The 20661-nt window shown below is 49.9% G+C and overlaps 1 protein-coding gene across 1 annotated transcript in view; it reads right to left on the reverse strand.

Annotated features, from left to right (window-relative positions):
* Positions 1-615: 615 nt before the first annotated feature.
* The window catches only part of LOC309449226 (feather keratin Cos1-1/Cos1-3/Cos2-1-like), a gene marked incomplete at its 3' end in the record, with an annotated part of 36147 nt that continues 16101 nt past the window's right edge, over positions 616-20661 (reverse strand). The window contains exon 2 of the mRNA XM_082071191.1: positions 616-923. Within this exon, the coding sequence (XP_081927317.1) occupies positions 616-921 (306 nt within the window). The 5' untranslated portion in view covers positions 922-923. The remainder of the gene's footprint in view (positions 924-20661) is intronic.

The following is a 20661-nucleotide window of genomic DNA, read 5'->3' on the forward strand; positions in this document are numbered from 1 at the left end:
CCATGTGTGTTGGTCATGCACACTAGGTCAGGTAATGGAGAGGAGGCAATGAGAGAGATGAGGCTGTAGGCTCTCCCCAGGTATTGCTGTTTCCCAGCCCCACTCCTGCCACCCTTTGGAGCCATTTCACCACTTAAGGCCATTGGCTATGAATGCCGTGAATGTTTTCTCAGATCCAAGAGAAAGGGCACAAAATAAAATCTGCTGCAGGGAGTCCCACCCTCCCCTTCCGCCATTGTTTTCCCTCAGCAGACCAGAAGAGTTGCCTCAGAACAAAGGGAAATTCAAATGTCCAGGCTTGGATGCAGTACAGCTTTAATGAGTGTCAAGAAGAAATGGAGGTGGTTCACAGGGAGCACCACGGGCAGCCCCAAGGATGCAGTGAAACTCTGGCAGGGTGTCAGTCTTCCTGCCCTGCAGAGGGTAGGAGACCAACATGTCCCCACTAGGATGGCCTCGGAGACAGAATCAGCAGGGGAAAGAATGAGAGATGAGAGTTGAAGAAGTAAGCAACAGATCAAAGCTCTGAATGCAATGTCATGGAGATTTATCTCCTTTCAAGGACCGTGTTCAAAGGCCTTGGGAGTTTCTTGTCCGAGGATGTTGCCGGCAGCTTTAGCAGGGTCGGCATCTGCTGCCACAGTAGCGGCTGGTAATGCAGGAGAGGTCAAAGCCCCCAGAGTTGATGGGCACTCCCTCACAGCTGAGGATGCTGCCAACAGCAGCAGAGGTGGAGGAGCCCACAACGGTGTTCTGAGGGAAGGAGCTGAGGATGGGGCCGGGCAGGGTCACCACCACGGGGGAGGGCTCAATGACGACGGTGGAGTTCTGGCACTGCCTGACACAGGGCTCATTGCAGCTGTTGGCCAGCGGGGTCGGGCCACAGGGCTGGCAGGGCACGCACGGGTTGCAGCAGGACATGTCTCTGGGACAGAGGCTCACCTGGGTGAGAGGGCAGGAGGAAAGTGATCGTGAGGTATTGATCATGAGAAGCAACACTGCACCCAACCACAGTGGAACCAAGGCACCTCCTGGCCCAACATACACTGCCCAGATCAAATCCCAGGAGCCACCACCATCAAGTCCCAGCACCACTCTGCAGAATACCTTCTATCCCCTTCCCTCTCCCATGGGAAAAATCCCCCCCGTCCCACTGCCAGGACTGACCCCGTCAGCCGAGACACACATAGAGGAAAGTGCTTGATCCAGAAGCAGGACAAGAAAAGGCTTCACACTAACCTGATTCTCGAGGAGGAGGAGGCAAGAGAAGTGGATGAGAGAGCAGAGAGTTGGGCTGATTTTTATAGGAGTCCTGCACTGCCTCAGGCCCAGGCTCCCTTTGTGGAAGTAATAATTTTCTGACAAGCTCATGGTGAATGCAAAATATACCAGCTAATGATATGGGCTCTGTCCTAGTTTCCTGCACTGCCACCTTTTCATTTCCTGGCATCTTGCACGTTCTTTCCTATATGAAGTTTTCTGTTAATGCCAGGATGAAAGGCACAGGCATAAGCTGTAGCCGAAATTCTGGTGGCAACCTGTGCAGGCAGGTGATCTGTACCTGGGTCATTCCTGTGGGTTTCTTTGTGGCAAAGTTTTCTGGAAGTGGGCAATGCTCTTTTGTTTCCCATCTGGTGCTCAAGGACTGCCATTTGGGACAACAAGACTTATCCTTTTCTGTTACTCCTGTCACCTTCTTCATAGTTGCTGCTTGTGGGTCTCTGGTGGGAGTGTCTGACACTATAGCAACATTAATCCTGCTTTCAGTATGATTTTGCTGGGCTCCTTTACCTCATGTCCTCTCTGTGCACTCTCTGCAGGTCCTCAGGGAATGACAGGATCATGTTTAGGGCTTGGTTTCACCTGGAATACTTGAATACTGCCACTGTGGTCCCCAACATCTCCTCAGCAGAGTCCCCACTTGCTGATGTTTCCTCGGCTTTCTGTGAGTGTACAGATTTTTGCATGGTTCCATGCAGGCCTGCATGAGCACACCTGTCTCAGTCTGTACCTCTGTGACCCTCATCATGAGGGCATGTGGAGATCACAGCTGGAGACTCTCCCCTGATATGACCATGGGCACCGTAGAGCAGCAGGTTGCCCTTGCCAGTTGGAGCCCGTTTGCACCTGAATGGTGGTGCCTTTGTCCTGGCAGAGAGATGCTCAGGGAACTGAAATGCAGTCTCTGCCTCCTGCAGCCTCTCTTTCTTGCTTTACAAACAGGGAAAAAGGCCGAGAATCCTGCTCACCTACGCAGACCTTTGTCCCTGTGGTGATACCCTGCTGATGCAGTGTTGCCAGCGACTGGGATGGGACACAGGCTCCTCACATCCATGCCAATGTCAGATGCATTTCTGGAACTCATTATCCTCGTGCTGAGTGAGGTAGCAGTGAAGAGGTCTCACCACATGGGTGTTGCACTATAAGGAACAGGGATTCAGGTGTTGCTCTGCAGTCAGTCACAGTCCGCACTTGATCAGAAAGGAACTTTTGTGAATTTACCACAACCCCCTATTCTGCTTCCCACTGTGCTGCTTAAGAGTGGAGCAAATAGTGATGCCTGGAATGAAGGAGAGAAGATGAGTCTGTGAAAAACAGTTGCCAATGCCGTGAACATACTTGAAATTCTTTTTGCTGTTTCTCACCACCCTGTTCTATTTTTTATTGGTAATAGATTAAATGAATCTCCCCCAAGAGAAATATATTTTGCCTCTGGCATTAGTTGGTAAGAAATTCCTGTGTCTGTTCCTGGACCCATGACAATTTTCACCTTACGTTCTCCTTCTGTCCCATAGAGGAGGGGCAGGGCATCGAGCTGGGTGGGTTCCTGGAAGCCAGCCAAGGTCCTCTTGGTTTTGTAACAGTTGTGGAAATAATGGTAAAAATTGTTTGCCACTTCCATACTTGATTTCTGCTTTCTATCTGTGCCAAGAGCAGTATCTTTCTTCTACTGTTGTTCCCCTGTGAGGATGGTGGCCAATTATGTCAACTGGCCTTTGTGCTCGTGTACCTGGTAACTAGTGGCAGGCTTACAGCTTTTCTTTCCCTAACTATTTTTCCCTCATTGCCTCTCTCTTCTGGCCTATCCTCTCTCAAAGTATCAGAGAGAGGTCAGTACACAACATCTTGACTGTCTTTCTAGTCCCAAGTTTCTGAGGTGAAAGCACCAAACGCTGTTCCCTATGAGCTATAGACATCAGGAGAGGAGGAAACTGGCAGGAGGGGCATAGTACAGGTCTCCTCTCCCAGCATCCTGGGTGGTGGCCCTTCTGTGCAAGGCTGAGCACTGAGAAAGGGCCCTCAGTTCTTCCCTGGCAGCTTTATTTTCCCTGTGCACCCAGAGATCTTCCAACAAAGATCTTCTTCCTGTGAGGGGCTGGAGTTAGTGGCCGGAGGGAAAAGCAGAAGGTGGTGAGGGAGCTTCCACCATAGAACGGTTCTACCCCTGCATCCCATGATGGGATTGAACTAGCCCATGCACTGCAAAGAAAGAGCAAGGGCTGTTCATATCTGTGCTCTCCCTACAGTTTCATCTGTATCATCTTGCAGGCCTGTGTGAATAACCTTCTGTCTTGGAGGTGACTGTCTGATGGAATTGGGGATGTGCATTCCACAGGACACGTCAACCCCGCAACCCTGTGTAATGTGGCACTGAGGCTGCACAGGGCACTGTGTGGCTGTGTTTGGTGGTACAGACCCACCCCACCAGGCTGCCTGGTGATTTCTACCCAGATGCCTTTGCATACTCACTTGGGTTACAATTGTTCTTGCCTTAATCACAGGTGCAGTGAGCAGAAATGAAGTGGCGTTCCTCACATGGTAATCATTAGATAGTTCAGAATTACGTGTCTCTTCTTGTCTTGGTTGAAGGGTGTAGTGAGCTTAGACAATTAAGCACTCCTTGCTTGGTGACCACAAGGATGGCCAACATTGTTCTTGTCTTGACCAGAGAGTGAGTTGGGACAACAAGACACCCCTGATTTCACCTTATAATCCTCCTAACTGTGTCATTGCCTAGGGAAGCCCATGTGAGCTGGGATGGAAAAAAATGAACAAAGTCAATCACCTTGTGACCTTACTTAATGTTAGACAGCAAAGGCACCTGCTGGGTAGGGAGGAGGACGCTGTGCAGGGGCAACAAGAGCTTATTTGACTGACCCCAGCAGGGTCCCTCTGTTAGGAGCCAGGCCCAGAGATCCTCCTGCCCGGCCTGTAGCCACAAAGTGACATCAGCTCACCATCATCCTCTCTCAGTGATAAACTGCCTCTCCTCTGCCATATCAAATGACCACAATCTCAGAGCACTAACAAATGACCGAGGAGCTGATATAACCTCAATTGCCCTTGAGGACTGGATCCCATCCTATAGGAGAAGGGGGAGGAGAAAACCATAATTTTCCTGAATGCTCCTACTGAATGGAGACATCTGAGATGATGACATGGCACCTGCTGTTGTTTCCCTCTGTACTGCATATGTATTAAGTGGTTATGTCATGACTGGATGCTTCTTTTGAGCACCGGGATGAGAAATCCCAGGATGTGCAGAGCAAGGATGCATCAGTGTGGGCAGAAGACCAGAGTAGTCCTGTTCTCTGAGGAAAGGCTGAAGGAGATAGGTCTTTTTCTGCTGGATGAACAGAAGGCTTGGGCAGACCTCCTCAACATATTCTAGTACTTAAATAATATCGACAAAGAGGATCGCAGCTCTCTCATTCAAAGGAGCCACATGGAGAAGACAAGCGCCAATGAGTCCAAGTGTCACTGGGGGAGTTTTCAGTTTTAAAAAAAGAAATACCTTTTCTACAGTAAGACTAATCCTTCACTGGAATGACCTCCCAGGGATGTGGTAGGGTTCCCATCACTGCAAGTTTCCACGATGTGATTGGACAGGGTGGTAACCAATCTCATCTTGTCTCTCTTTCCCATGAAAGATTGGACCAGGTGATCATTCAAGGTCACTTCCACTATTCAATATTCCACGATTACCTGTCCCTCACAGTGATACCCTTCAATCATGATATCACAATATGCCATCCACTCTACTGCACCACTGTCATAACAAGAAAATCCTCATTCCAAAAGAGTTTATGGCAATTGAGATACACTTTTTTTTTTTTTTTGCAGAGAAAATAGGATAGTGCATGGCTATTGTCCTCTTCATTTCCAAGACTTCTTCACCGTAAAAGACATACTCTGCAGGCAGGAAATAGCAAAGAGGGACACAAACCTTCGATCTTCTTCTCTTGAAGGACAGTGACGATCAAGAGAAATGAGTACCCCCAAAATGACTTGCATCTAGAGTGGCAGATGCATGTATCCAGAGGACAGTCTTGATTGCCTAGGTCTTCTAGGCAACAGCTCCCATGTGCATGGAGACGGTCCATGCTGGGGTCCATTGCCTGGGCCCGAGGGCAGAGTAGGCCCGCGGCAACATGCGAGGGGCTTGTCTTTCTGGGTTGAGGACCAGTAATTTTCCTCCCAGTATAACCACCAACACTGGTGCTGTTTACTGCAGAGCTTGGCCGGGGGAGAGGTGTCCTATCATGAGGGCAGAGCCCTGCCCTTTGGTGTGCCCATGGGGTTCCCAGGGGTGTGCAGGGTTTCTTGCAGGACAGCTCTCCAACGACCAGGGACTGCACTGCTGGGAAGACCCTGTCATGCAAGCCATCTGCCCAGTCACTCTCTGTGCAATCATGACAGAATAATGGACAGAAAATGCGCCTTTGAACAACCAGTGCTGTCCCGGGGCTGCGGTGGACCTTACGGTCATTAGATTCACAGCAAGTGGGGACTCCATTATGTGGCCTGAGTGGGGCTGATACAAATCCCAACTCAGGAATTATCTCAGCCAAGTGTAAGGTGCTGCCCATGCGAAAACATAATCCCAGCACAGGCTGGGACCTAGCTGGCTGGGGAGCAGCTCTGTGGAAAGGGACCTGGTGGTCCTGCTGGACAAGCAGCTCCATAGGAGTGAACAACGTCCTGCTGCAGCAAAGAAGGCCAACAGGATGCCCGGTTGCATTAGCAAGGGCATGACAAGTGGAGACACAAGAAGTAATTATCACACTCTACTCAGAGCTTGTCAGGCCAAATCTTAACTTTGTGTTCAATTTCGGTCACTGATGTACAATAAATATGTGGATGGACTGGAAATATTCCAGAGAAGGCTCACAAAGATGATCAATGACATAAGAATCTGCAACATAAGGAAAGGCTGAGAGAACTGGGGTTGTTCAGCTTGGAGAAGCATAGGGGAGACCTCAGCACTATGCTCCAGGATTATAAGAGTGCCTGGAAATAAGATGGAGACTCCCTTGTTACAAACAATCACATGGAAAAGACGAGGGGCAATAGCTGCAAGCTACTCCTGGGAGGTATCTGATTGAACCCCTGAGCAAAATTATTCTATGCTATTGTATGATCTGGATGCAGACCAGTGTCTGGAGAGCAACTGGGCCCTGCCAGATGCTGAAGGACTGCATGAGATTCCTCTGTCTCGCTGTCTGTGCCCATGTGTGTTGACCATGCACACAAGATCAGGTAATGGAGGGGAAGGAATGAGAGAGATGAGTGTGGATTGTCCCCAGGACTTGCTGTTTCCCAGCCCCACACCTGCCACACTTTGGAACCCTTTACTCACTTAAGGCCATTGCCTGTAACATTAGCCATGAATGTGTTCTTCAGCTCCAAAAGAAAGGCCATAAAACAATCCACTGCAGGGAGTCCAACCCTCCCCTTCCTCCATGTTTCCCCTGAGCAGACTGGAAGAGTTGCCTCAGAACAAAGGAGGACTCAGAGGCCCAGACTGGGATGCAGCAAAACTTTAATGAGACTCAAGAAGAAAAAGAGGTGGCTCAGAGGGAGCAACATGGACAGCCATAAGATTGCAGTGAAATTCCTGCAGAGTGTCACTCTGCCTGCCCTGCAGACGGAGGGACAAAAACAGGTCCATGCCACACTGCCCTTGGGAGACAGAATCGGCAAAAGTGAGAGAGACATGAGTCGAAGAAGGAAACAAGGGTTCAAAGCTCTGAATGCAATGCTGTGAAGCTGTACCTCCTTTCAAGGACCATGTTCCAAGGTCTTGAGAGGTTCTTGCCCAAGGACACTGCCAGCAGCTTTAGCAGGGTCGGCATCTGCTGCCACAGTAGCGGCTGGTAATGCAGGAGAGGTCAAAGCCCCCAGAGTTGATGGGCACTCCCTCACAGCTGAGGATGCTGCCAACAGCAGCAGAGGTGGAGGAGCCCACAACGGTGTTCTGAGGGAAGGAGCTGAGGATGGGGCCGGGCAGGGTCACCACCACGGGGGAGGGCTGGATGGCGATGGTGGAGCTCTGGCACTGCCTGACACAGGGCTCATTGCAGCTGTTGGCCAGCGGGGTCGGGCCACAGGGCTGGCAGGGCACGCATGGGTTGCAGCAGGACATGTCTCTGGGATAGAGGCTCACCTGAGAGGACAGGATGAAACAGAGCATGACGTGCACATGAGAAGCAGCACTGCACCCAACCACAGAGGACACAAGGTACCTCCTGGACCAGCATACACTGCCCACCTCAAATCCCAGCAGCCACCCCCACTAAGTCGCTGCCTCTCTCAGCAGAAGACCTTCTCTCCCCTTCCCTCTCCCATGAGAAGCAGCTCTCACCCCAGGGCAAGGACAGACCCTATCAGCTGAGACACACATTGCAAAAAGACACCAGATCCTGAAGCAGGAGGACAAGAGGCTTCACACTCACCTGATTCCCAAGGAGAATGAAGCGAGAGAAGTGGATGAGAGAGCAGGGAGTTGGGCTGCCATTTATAGGAGTCCTGCAGTGCCTCAGGCTCAGGCACCCTTTGTGGAAGCAATAATTTTCTGACAAGCTCATGATGAATGTAAAACACATTGGCTAATGGCATGGGCTGTGTCCTGATTTCATGCACTGCCGCCTTTCCATTTCCTGTTTTCTGCCATGTGCTTTCCCATATGAAGTGCCAGGATGAAAGGCCTGAGGATTTCCAGGGTAGACAGACGTCAGCGCGGGCAGAATATTCAGGCCAAGTGCTGGTGGCATCCTGTGCATGTAGGTGATTTTCAGTTGGGTCATTACTGTGGGCTCCTTTGTGGCAAAGTTGTCTGGAAAAGGGCAACGCTGTAATGTTTCCCATCCGGTGACCAAGGACGGACATTTGGGACAACATGCCATATCCTTTTCTCTTATTTCCTCCACCTCTCTAATGGTTGTTCATTGCTGGATGCAGGTGGGCCTCTGCTGGGAGTGTCTGATACTATCACGACACTAACAGTGCTCTCAGGATGATTTTGCTGGGCTCCTTTGCCTCATGCCTTCTCCTTGCACTCTCTGCAGGTCCTCAGGAAATGCCAGGAGATTGTTTGGGGCCTGGTTTTCCCTTTGGAACTTGAATCCTTTTCTAGCACAGTGGTCCCCAGCATGTCCTCAACAAAGTACCCATTTGCTGATCATTTTCTAGCTTTCTGTGAGCATACAGATTGTTGCATGGTTCGATGCAGACCTGCACGAGCACACTTGTGTCCCTCTGTACCTCTGTGACCCTCATCATGAAGACACGTGCATGTTGTAGCAGGGGACTCTTCCCTGGTGTGTCCAAGAGCAGCCTAGAGCAGCAGGTTGCCCTTGCCAAAAGGAGCCCATCTGCCCATCTGAGTGGTGATGCTTTTGTCCTGGCAGAGAGGTTCTCAGAGAGCAGCTGTCAGCTCTCATCAAATGTGTATTAGACTGGGGTCCAGGTGTAGCTCTGCTGTGAGATGGAGGAAAAATCTCTGGGTGCATTAGGCTGAGTCCAAGAGTTTTCCCAATGTATTGTTTAAGAGTGAATCAAATAGAGAAGCCTGCAATGAACGATTGAAGTTAAAACTGTTAAAAAGAGTTAAGGAATGTGGGGAAATTCTTAAGGCTATTTTGGATGATTTTTACCATCCCACTTCATTTCTTATTGTTAGCAATTTAAATTATTCTTCTCCAAGTCAGGCCTATTTTGCCCCTAATGATCATTGGTGAGTAATACCCCTGTGTTTACCAGGACCCATTACGGTTTTCACCTTATGTTTTCCACCTGTCCCGTAGATGAAGGAGACAGTAGCCAGGTGGGTGGGTGCCTTGAAGCCAGCCAAGGTCTTCTTGGATTTGCAACAGTTATGGCAGTTAAAAGGGACCAGGAGTGCCTGTCATTTCCGTGCTTTATTTCTGCTTCCTATCTGTGCCATCAGAACCAGCCTGTTTCTTCTGCTCTCGCTCTTGCTCTGCTGTGGGCTTGATCAGTGGTAATGTCAACTAATATTTGTGCTCGTGTACCCAGGACACACGATCCCTTTGCATGCCATGGCCCCTGGTTCTGGAGATGCTGGGAAGCCTAACATGAGCCTCTCTGGCCAAAGCAATTTCTCCTACAATCCTCTCCTTACATCCCCCAGCAGGGTCCCTCTGTTAGGAGCCAGGCCCAGAGATCCTCCTGCCTGGCCTGTAGCCACAAAGTGACATCAGCTCACCATCATCCTCTCTCAATGATAAACTGCCTCTCCTCTGCCATATCAAATGACCACAATCTCAGAGCACTAACAAATGACCGAGGAGCTGATACAACCTCAACTGCCCTTGAAGACTGGATCCCATCATATAGGAGAAGGGGGAGGAGAAAACCAGAATTTTCCTGAATGCTCCTACTGAATGGAGACATCTGAGATGATGACATGGCACCTGCTGTTGTTTCCCTCTGTACTGCATATGTATTAAAAGGTTATGTCATGACCAGTGCCTCATGGATGCTTCTTTTGAGTACTGGGCTGAGAATTCCCAGGATTTCCAGAGCAAGGATGCAACAATGTGGGCAGAAGACCAGAGGGGTCCAGTGGAAGAAGGTGATGTCAGCCTGGGGACATCCGGTGGATTTTTTTCATAATCCTATTGACAGGAAGGGCCACAATTGCTCCTAGCTCTGCAATCCTTGGCTTGTCCCCAGGGGCTCCTCTTAGCATGTGCAATGTGCTCTCTGATTCCCTCCCAGCTTGATCCAGCAGTCAGTTGTTTGAATTCGGAGGCATGTGGGCTGCACTTCATGTTTTCATCTCTCTTTCACTCTAAGCTGCCCTCAGGAGAAAATTGCAAACTCTTTGGTGTCCTCCTCTTTCTGGACAGTCCATGGATCCCTGAGACACTTAGAGCAATGCTGCCAGCGCATCGGTCCTGCTTAGAGTGCCCCGTTCCTACTCTGGAGGGGATGTCCCCAGAAGCTCCTCAGTCACATCCATTGCTATGTGCTCATCTACAATGTGCCTGTTAGCATGATTGTGTACCAGTCTGTGTGATTCTCTTCATGCACACTCATGTTCTTTTCTGCCTGGCTGTGCACACACCTGTTTGCCTTTGGTCAGATCATGTTTCTCTTTACCTATATAATTCTTTGCACATCTCTGGCCTTGTGCACATTCGCTTGTCTCTGTGCATCCTGATGCACACTTGAGCATGTCAGATATGTGTTAGAAAAATCCAGTTGTGCCATAAGGTCTCTTTCCAAACCTCTAGTGAGACACTAATTCAAAAGAGGGGTTCCTAACCATTTGGCCATGGCTGAGATCTAGAAAATGTAGCTTCTGGGCCCCATGTCCTGGAGAAGGAGAGGGGAACTCGAGCATCAGGTAACATCGCCACACAGGGGAAACCACACACTGGTCTTCTCTGAAGATCTTTTTATTAAAAGCAAGCATTCTGGCTCATACCACAGTGCCTATGGGACAGGATTTGGCTGGCCTCAGCAAAACTCCCAGCACTTATCAATTGGTAAAAGGAGACGTGCTGGAACCTGTTGGTCACAGGCCATGGGAACGATAAAGGCAAGAACCTTACTTAGAAGGAACAGAGAGTGCTGACTCTATGTTAGTAAAGTTGTAAAACAGTTGTCCTGTAAAAGAGGAACTGTTGTTCTTGCACAGGGAAGATTGCTTGAGTTAAGGTAGTAACAGTTTAAGAAAATGTCTTAGCATTAGCCAATCTGTAAATGTCTAGTGTACAGTGTAGCCTGATCAGTCTGTAACATGGTAACAGAAACACCAATCAGCTCGAAGCACGTTGCTGAGGAAAAGTATAAATGTATGTGAAGTACGCTAATAAAGCGGACATTTTATTTGCATCAAACTTCGTCCCGACTCTCAATCGTGGCAAGTGCCTTTCCTCTTCCCCACACAATGACAGAGAAACCCCCCTCAGGATCCCCAGAGTGGCCTGCAAGGTGGCCCATCCCCTGCACAGAACATCTCACAGCAGCAGAGGAAACATCTGGAAAGGCTGGGCCAGGGTTCTTGACTGTGTGCTGCTCCATACCTGACTCCCATCAGGCCAACTGTGGGGTTTTTGGTTCCACTGAGACACCTCATGAGCTGGGAACTCTCCAGTGAGTGACCAATGGTGGAAAGGGGCACAGGGGTTCTGCCTGCCTTACAGAACCCTTGCTGCTGTGTCCTATCCCAGTTGTGCATCTGCAGCTCCAAAAAAATCCTTTTTCACTATGGAGGTGGTCAAACACTGGAACAGGTAGTTCAGAGAGGTTGTGCAGCCTTATCTGTGGAGATACTCAAAACATGTCTTGATAGAACTCTTAGACAATGTGCTCTAGCTGACCCTACTCTAGCAGAGGTATTGGGCAGGGTCATCTGCAGAGATGCCTTCCAACATCAACAGTTCCGTGATTCTGTGAAATGCAGAGCTCAAGGTGCAGCAGCAGCACAAGGAAATTCAGGCTTGTCTCAGGGCCAGCACACAGGGACCCTGAATTGAACTGCCCCCCATCACTGCAATGCTCTTCTGTCCAAATCCTCCCCAGGCCCATGCTGAAGTCCAGCAAAGCTCTTGCGCCCACCCCTTCAGGAGACACCGCTGCAACCCAGCCCTGTCCAAAATGTCTCTCCAGAGCTACTCTCACTTCTTAGCCAAGCACCCTTGATGGGGCGCTGTGAGGCCCTGTCATAAAGTGGGAAATCAAAGGCAGCATAAAGGGAAACAGCAACACATGCCATGCAGGAAAATCATGGCTTATGCAGTGTGTGCCTTTGGGCCTGAGGCCACGTGAAGAAAAGCCAGTTCAACTGGTCTCTCTCTGAAGCAGTTCAGTCATCACTTTCACCTTAGGAACCAGGTGAATGGGAACTCCCTCTTCTCCTCCCCCTTCTCCAGGACAGGGTCCAGCCTGCAAAGACAATGAGCTGACACCAGCTTCTTGGTCATACATTAGTGCTCTGAGATTGGGATTGTAGGAAAGGGAAGATGAGAAATTGTTGGTCATGGAGAGAGGCTGAGGCTGGGCTGAGGTGGCTTTGTGGCTGCAGGCTAGGCAGGAGGATCCCTGGGCTCAGGCAGAGAAACCCTTGTTCTCTGCTACACAGCATCCATCTCCCCCCCCAGCAGATGTCTTGGCTTCCTTTTGGTGGGGTTTCAGCCCTTTTCTTGCTGCATCTCTGCTTGGAAATTTCCCCCTTGGCCCCTGAGCAAGCCATTTAGTGCAAGCTGTTGGTCACTATCTCACTGAGCTCCGGGCAGATGAGCTGCAGAAATATTTATGCCATTAGCATGGACATGAGGAGCCTGTGTCCCACCCTAGTCACCAGCAACACTGCATCAGCTGGGTATCACCACATGGATAATGTCCTGCACAGGTGGGTAGGGATTCTTGTACTTTTTCCCTGTCTGTAAAGTAAGAAAGGGAGGGTGCAGGAGGCAGAGACTGCATTTCAGTTCTCTGAGCACTTCTCTGCCAGGACAAAGGCACCACCATTCAGCTGCAGATGGGCTCCTTCTGGCAAGGGCAACTTCTGCTCCTCAGACTCCAACTCAGATTGGCACCGAGCACCAGAACTTGAGCTTGAAATCTGCTGCCATAGGAAGGGGAGATGGCTCTGGCTGAAGCCTTCCAGCAGCATCATCTGGCAATGATCATAGCATGGCTAACAAATGGAAGGGAGCAGCTCTCAGCTACTGGGCCTCTACATTTTGTTTTCAAAACTACCCTCACCTCACAGCAGAGCACCATCTGGACCCTGGTCCCTTTGGTAAAATACCCATTTGGTACAAGTTCTCAGCCCCTGCTTCATTCAGCAGCAGGCTGACGAGAGGTATAAATGCATCTGGCATTAACATGGACATGAGGAGCCTGTGTCCCATTTCAGTCACCAGCAACACTGCATCAGCTGGGTATCACCACAGGGACAATGTCCTGCACAGGCGGGCAGGGTTTCTTGGCCTTCCTCCCTGTTCATAAAGCAAGAAAGGGAGGGTGCAGGTGGCAGAGACTGCATTTCAGTTCTCTGAGCACTTCTCTGCCAGGACAAAGACACCACCATTCAGCTGCAGATGGGCTCCTTCTGGCAAGGGCAACCTGCTGCTCTACAGTGCTCTTGGACATACCAATGGAGAGTCCCCAGCTGTGACCTGCACATGCCCTCAAGATGAAGGTCCCACAGGTACAGACTGACACAGGTGTGCTCATGCAGGCCTGCGTAGAACCATGCAAAGTCATGCACACTCACAGAAAGCCAGGAAAACACCAGCAACTGTGCACTCTGCTGAGGAGATGCTGGGGACCACACTGGCAGAAAAGGAGAAAAGTACCACATGGAAAAAACAGACCCCAAACATACAATATGGGCCTGTGGAGACTCCACATAGAGGCGATGAGGAAAAGGAGCCCAGCAGAATTTTCCTGAAAGCACTGTAAGTGTTCCAGTAGTGTTAGACCCTCAAAGCACGGGCCCATGTGCGTGAAACAATGACCAAACATCAGAGAGATGGTGAGAGCAAGAGAAAAAGATTTGTCATGTTGTCCTGAATGGCACACACTGGATTCAAAACATAAAAGTGTTGCCCACTTCCAGACAACTTTGCCACAAAGAAACCCACAGGAATGACCCAGATGCACATCACCTGGCTGCACAGGATGCCACCAGCACTTCAGCTATGTCTTCTGCCTGCTGTCACTTGTGACATCCCTGAAAATCATGGGGCCTCTCATCCCGGCAATTAGAGATACCTTCATATGGGAAAGCACATGACACAAGCAAGGAAATGAAAAGGCGGCACTGCAGGAAGCCAAGACACAACCCATACCATTAGCTGGGGTGTTTTTCATTCAGGATGACCTTGTCAGAAGATGATTAGTTCCACAAAGGGAGTCTGGGCCTGAGGCAGTGCAGGACTCCTATAAAAGGCAGCCCAACTCTCTGCTCTCTCATCCACTTCTCTCACCTCCCTCTCCTTGGGAATCAGGTAAGTTTGAAGCCTCTTTTCCTCCTTCAGGATCAGATCTTTCCTTAATGTGTGTCTCAGCTGATAGGGACTGTCCTGGCTCTGGGGTGGGAGCTGCTTCTCATGAGAGAGGGAAGGGGAGAGAAGGTCTTCTGCTGAGACAACCTGGGACATAGTGGAAGTGTCTCCTGGGATTTTATGTTGGCAGTGTATATTGGGCCAGGAGCTGCCTTGGCTCCACTGTGGTTGGTTGCAGTGCTGCTTCTCATGATCAAGCCCTCATGCTCTGCTTCTTCCTCACCTTTCTCCCAGGTGAACCTCTGACCCAGAGACATGTCCTGCTGCAACCCATGCGTGCCCTGCCAGCCCTGCGGCCCAACCCCACTGGCCAACAGCTGCAATGAGCCCTGTGTCAGGCAGTGCCAGGACTCCAATGTTGTCATCCAGCCCTCTGCAGTGATTGTGACCCTGCCCGGCCCCATCCTCAGCTCCTTCCCTCAGAACACCGTTGTGGGCTCCTCCACCTCTGCTGCTGTTGGCAGCATCCTCAGCTGTGAGGGAGTGCCCATCAACTCTGGGGGCTTTGACCTCTCCTGCATTACCAGCCGCTACTGTGGCAGCAGATGCCGACCCTGCTAAAGGTTTTGACAACATCCTTGGGCAAGAATCTTTCAAGACCTTGGAACATGGTCCTTGAAATGAGATAGAGCTTCACGGCATTGCATTCAGAGTTTTGAGCCATTGTTTGCTTTTTCCTGTCCCATCTCTTTTAATTTCCTGTACTGATTCTGTCTCCAAGGCCAACCTGGTGGGGACCTGTTGACTTCCCTCCCTCTCAAGGGTAGGCAGACCGACACCCTTCAGGAGTTTCACGACATCCTTGTTTCTCTTCCTGGTGACATTCTGTGATTCTGTGTGATTCTGTGTTCCCTTTTCTTCTGAGATTCATTAAAGTTGTGCTGCATCCAAGTCTGTACCTCTGAGTCCTCTTTTGTTCTGAGGCAACTCTTCCAGTCTGATCAATGGAAAAGGTAGAGAAAGGAGAGGGCAGGACTCATAGAATCACAGAATTTTAGGGATTGGAAGGGACCTTGAAAGATCATACAGTCCAATCCCCCTGCCAGAGCAGTAGCACATAGATCAGGTTACACAGGAAGGCGTCCAGGCAGGTCTTGAATGCCTCCAGAGTAGGAGACTCCACAACCCCCCTGGGCAGCCTCTTCCAGTGTCTGTCACCCTCACTGTGAAGAAGTTTCTTCTCACATTTAAGTGGAACCCCCTATGTTCCAGTTTGCACCCATTGCCCCTTGTCCTGTCATTGGTTGTCACCGAGAAGAGCCTGGCTCCATCCTCATAACACTCACCCTTTATATATTCATAACCAATAACGACATCACTCCTCAGTCCCCTCTATTCCAAGCTAAAGAAACCCAGCTCCCTCAGTCTTTCCTCACACTCCATCACCTTTGTGGCTCTGCACTGGACTCTCTCCAGCAGTTCCCTGTCCTTCTTGAACTGGGGGACCCAGAACTGGACACAATATTCCAGATGCAGTCTCACCAGGGCGGAGTAGAGGGGCAGGAGAACCTCTCTCAACCTACTAACCACCCCCCTTCTAATACACCCCAGGATGCCATTGGCCTTCATGGCCACAAGGGCCCAGTGGTGGCTCATGGTCATCCTGCTGTCCCCAGGACCCCAGGTCCCTTTCCCCTACACTGCTCTCTATTAGGTCATTCCCCAACTTATACTGGAACCTGGGGTTGTTCCTGCCCAGATTCAAAACTCTACATTTTCCCTTGTTCTCTTTCATTAATTTTTTCACCGCCCAACCCTCCAGCCTGTCCAGGTCTTGCTGGATGGCAGCACAGCCTTCTGGCATGTCAGCCACTCCTTCCAGTTTTGCATCATCAGCAAACTTGCCTACAGTGCACTCTATTCCCTCATCCAGGTCGTTGATAAATATATTGAATAGTACTGGCCACAGTATCAACCCTTGAGGGACTCCACTAGATACAGGCCTCCAGCTAGACTCTGCCCCATTGATCACAACTGTCTGGTTTATTTCCTTCAACCAGTTCACAGTCCACCTCACTACCCGATCATTCAGTCCACACTTCCACAGTTTAGCTGTGAGGATGCTGTGGGAGACGGTGTCAAATACTTTACTGAAATCAAGATAGACCACATCCACTGCTTTACCATCATCTATCCACCTGGTTATGTCCTCCTTAAAGGATCTGAGATTGATTAAGCATGACTTCCCCTTGGTGAAGCCATGTTGACTGCTCTCAGGCACCTCTCCCATTTTCCACGATTTAGCAAAGATGATGGAGAGTGGCCTTGCAATGACTTCAGCCAGCTCCCTCAGCACCTGGGGATGGTGCATCCGATCTGGACCCATAGATTTATGGATGTCCAGATGGCTTAATTGGTCCTTAACACAGTCCTCAACAACCAAGGCAAACTCCTCCATTGTCCTGACTTCTTCAGGTGCCTCAGGGGTATGGGGCTACTCAGGACAGGCTCTGGCAGAGTAGACAGAGACAAAGAAGGCATTCAGTAACTCTGCCTTCTCTGTATCTTCTGTCACCAGGGCACTCACCTCATTCATCAGTGGGCCTACATTGCCTGTAGAGTTAGTTTTATTTGCCATGTATTTGAAGAAGCTCTTTCTGTTGTCCTTGACCCCTCTCACAAGGTTTAGTTCTAAGAAGGCCTTAACTTTCCTAGTTGCCACCCTACATCCTCTGACAACAGCCTTATATTCTTCCCAAGCAGCCAGCCCTTGCTTCCATGATCTGTAGACTCTCCTCTTCTACTTGAGTTTGCCCAGCAGTTCCCTGTTTAACCAAGAAGGTATCCTGTCTCCCTTCCTTGACTTCCTGCTTGTTGGGATGCTCTGATCTTGAGCTTGGTAGAAGCAGTCTCTGAATGCTAACCAACTATCTTGGGCCCCTTTACCTTCAAGTACCGTTTCCCACGGGATTTCCCCTAGCAGTTGTTTGAAAAGACCAAAGTTGGCCCTACTGAAGAAAGATTGCTGAAGCACACAGCACCCCATGGACCACGTGAGGTTCCCCTCATGTTCATCCTGTCCACACTTCAAGGCAGAGACATCATCGTTATTCATCTCACTGGGCACTGGGCATCTGCAGTGGTATAGGACAGGCACCAATCCAAGCACTGCTGAAACACTGGCAATGATCCTGTCACTACTCAGCTTCCTGGGCTCCCCATGAGCTCTGAGGCAGGGCCAGCCTGAACTCTGCTCATGTCACCACTGTTCCTCACTTGCACACCAGGGTCTTCCCAGCAGTGCAGTCCCTGGCCATTGGAGAGCTGTCCTGCAAGAGACCCTGCACACACCTGGGAACCACATGAGCACACTAAAGTGCAGGGCTGTGCCCTCTTGGTAGGATGCCTCTCCCCACACCGGGCTCTGCAGTAAACAGCATCAGTCTTGGCAGTTACACTGGGAGGAAAAGTACTGGTCTTAAACCCAGGAAGGCATGCCCCCCGCATGGTGCCATGGCACCGCTCTGCCCCGGTCCCAGACAATGGACCCCAGCATGGAGCCTGTGCACACACAAGAGCTGTCCCTGAGAAGACCTAGACAATCAAGACAGTCCTTTGGGTACATGTATATGTAACCCTAGATGAAAGTCTCTTGTGGACCTGCTGCATCCCCCTTTGGGGGTTCTGCTTTGTCTTGATCTTGGTTGTCTTTCTAGAGAAGATAGATGTTCAAAGTTCATGTCCCTCTTTGCTATACCCTGCCTACAAAGTATGTCTCTTTAGGTAAACAAGTCTTGGAAATAATGAGGACATTAGCCATGCAGCATCCTATTGTCTCTGAAAAAAAATGTGAACCTTAATTACAATAGTCTCTTTTGGAATGAGGATTTCCTATGTGATGACAGTGGTGCAGTAGAGTGGATAGCATATTGTGACATCACAATTGAAGGGTATCACTGAGAGGGACAGGAAATCATAGAATAGTCCATATTGGAAGTGACCTTGAAAGATCATCTGGTCTAATCTTTCATGGGAAAGATAGAGTAGATAAGATTTTCCAGCAACTTGTCCAATCACATCTTGGAATCATGCAGCAATGGGAACTCCACCATATCCCTGGGAGGTCATTCTTGTGAAGGAATTGTCTTAGTGTAAAAAGGTATTTCCTATGTCAATATGAAACCTCTCCCAGTGACACTTGGACTCAACAGTCCTTCTCTCCTCCATGTGGCTCCTTGTGATTAGAGAGCCTCCAGCTTATTTGTAGACATGCTTTAAGTACTGGAAAAGTATGTTCAGGTCACCCCAAGACTTCTTTTCTCCAGGGAGAAAAGACATGCCTCCTTCAGTCTTCTCTCAGAGAACAGGTTCTCCAGGCCTTTGGTCTGATTAGACACATGCACAAGAGTGGCAGTAGTTGCTGGTTCAAGGTCATCGAAGGCTGAGCCAGGAGACTTAAATCCCAGCTGTGGTTTTCTTCACACAGAATGGCCAGTCAGCAGAAATGCCATCTGTTTGAAGATGATAAGCATCCCAAAGGGCTTGCAAAAAGCTGATTTTCTCTCTCATGGGAGTATTGCAATAGAGAAATTTGCATATGGTGACATCACAATTAAAGGACACCACTGCGAGGATCGTGAATTCAGTGATAGACAGGAAGACAGGAAAAAATGAAACTGACTATGCAAGCCAGCAGGCAATACAAATTATTTTCCTTATGGCAAGGAAAGTCTCCATCATTTTGACACAACAGTGGTGGTGCACCAGGTATCCACAAAGGAAAACTGAGGAGGAAGATGAATGGAGGGCATTCTCCACCCCATGTTCCCATCTTGGGAGGGATGGGAAGCCCAGGAGAATGAGATCAATTACAGGTGTCTTGTTTTACTTGCTATGGCCCAGTACACGACCACAAGGAATCAGCTGCCCAAATAAGAGAGAAGGAGCAAAGCTGTGGTGAGTTAAATCTATTACTTCTGTTGTTATTAGAGGGACAAACCAGCTCTTCTTTTTGAGTGAGAGAACCAACTTACCCCAGACAAAGTTCTGACTATACCTGGGCTAGAGGTGTGCATTGTAGAATGGACCTGGCATAGTTCAGGCCAAAATTTATGCTCTGCCAGAACTCACTATTGCCATGGAATGTGTGAATCCCATTGCAACTCATTAGATGTGTGGCAATCCCCGGGTGCACTGGCTATGGAATTACCTCATTCTATATTGTTTATTTCAAATGCTCATGGCGCCTGTTAGTCCTAATACAGACAGTGGTTGGAGATTTCATTAAGTGTGATTGGAAAAGGAGAGATTGTTGGGTGGGAGTGAGAGCTGCCAACATCATTGCCAAGGAGAGCTAAGATAGGGTGAGACAACCACTAAGCTGAGCATCCCTCATAAGCAACTCCAATCACTTGAATCGTGAACTCATGACATTTATTTACTGTGCTGCCAAGTGACAAAATCCACTGCAGGGAGTCCCACCCTCCACTTCCTCCACCTTTTTACCCGAGCAGACTGCAGAACCAAAGAGGACTTGGAGGCCCAGGCTTGGATGCAACAAAACTTTAATGAGTCTCAAGAAGAAAAGGAGGTGGATCACAGGGCATACCAGGGGCAGACGCAAGGATGCAGTGAAACTCCTGCAGGGAGTCACTCTGCCTGTCCCGCAGACGGAGATAGACCAACAGGTCCCCACTAGGCTGGCCTTGGGAGACAGAAGGAATTGAGGAAAGAGAGAGAGACACAACTGGAAGAAGAAAACATTGGTTCAAAGCTCTGAATGCAATGCCATGAATCTCTTTCTCAATTCAAGGACCTCCAAGTTCTTGGGAGGTTCTTGCCCAATGGCGTTCCCAGCAGCTTTAGCAGGGTCGGCATCTGCTGCCACAGTAGCGGCTGGTAATGCAGGAGAGGTCAAAGCCCCCAGAGTTGATGGGAACTCCCTCACAGCTGAGGATGCTGCCAACAGCAGCAGAGGTGGAGGAGCCCACAACGGTGTTCTGAGGGAAGGAGCTGAGGATGGGGCCGGGCAGGGTCACAATCACTGCAGAGGGCTGGATGACGACGTTGGAGCTCTGGCACTGCCTGACACAGGGCTCATTGCAGCTGTTGGCCAGTGGGGTCGGGCCACAGGGCTGGCAGGGCACGCATGGGTTGCAGCAGGACATGACTCTGGGTCAGAGATTCACCTGGGAGAAAGGAGAGGAGGAAGCAGAGCATGAGGGCTTGATCATGAGAAGCAGCACTGCACCCAACCACAGTGGAGCCAAGGCAGCTCCTGGCCCAGCATATGCTTGCCGGTTCAAATCACAGGAGTCACATCCACTAAGTCCCAGCATCTCTCTGCAGAAGACCTTCTCTCCCCTTCCCTCTCCCATGAGAAGCAGCTCCCACC

This window comes from Streptopelia decaocto, assembly GCF_964273445.1.
Source record: "Streptopelia decaocto genome assembly, chromosome: 22".
Taxonomy (NCBI): Eukaryota; Metazoa; Chordata; class Aves; order Columbiformes; family Columbidae; genus Streptopelia; species Streptopelia decaocto.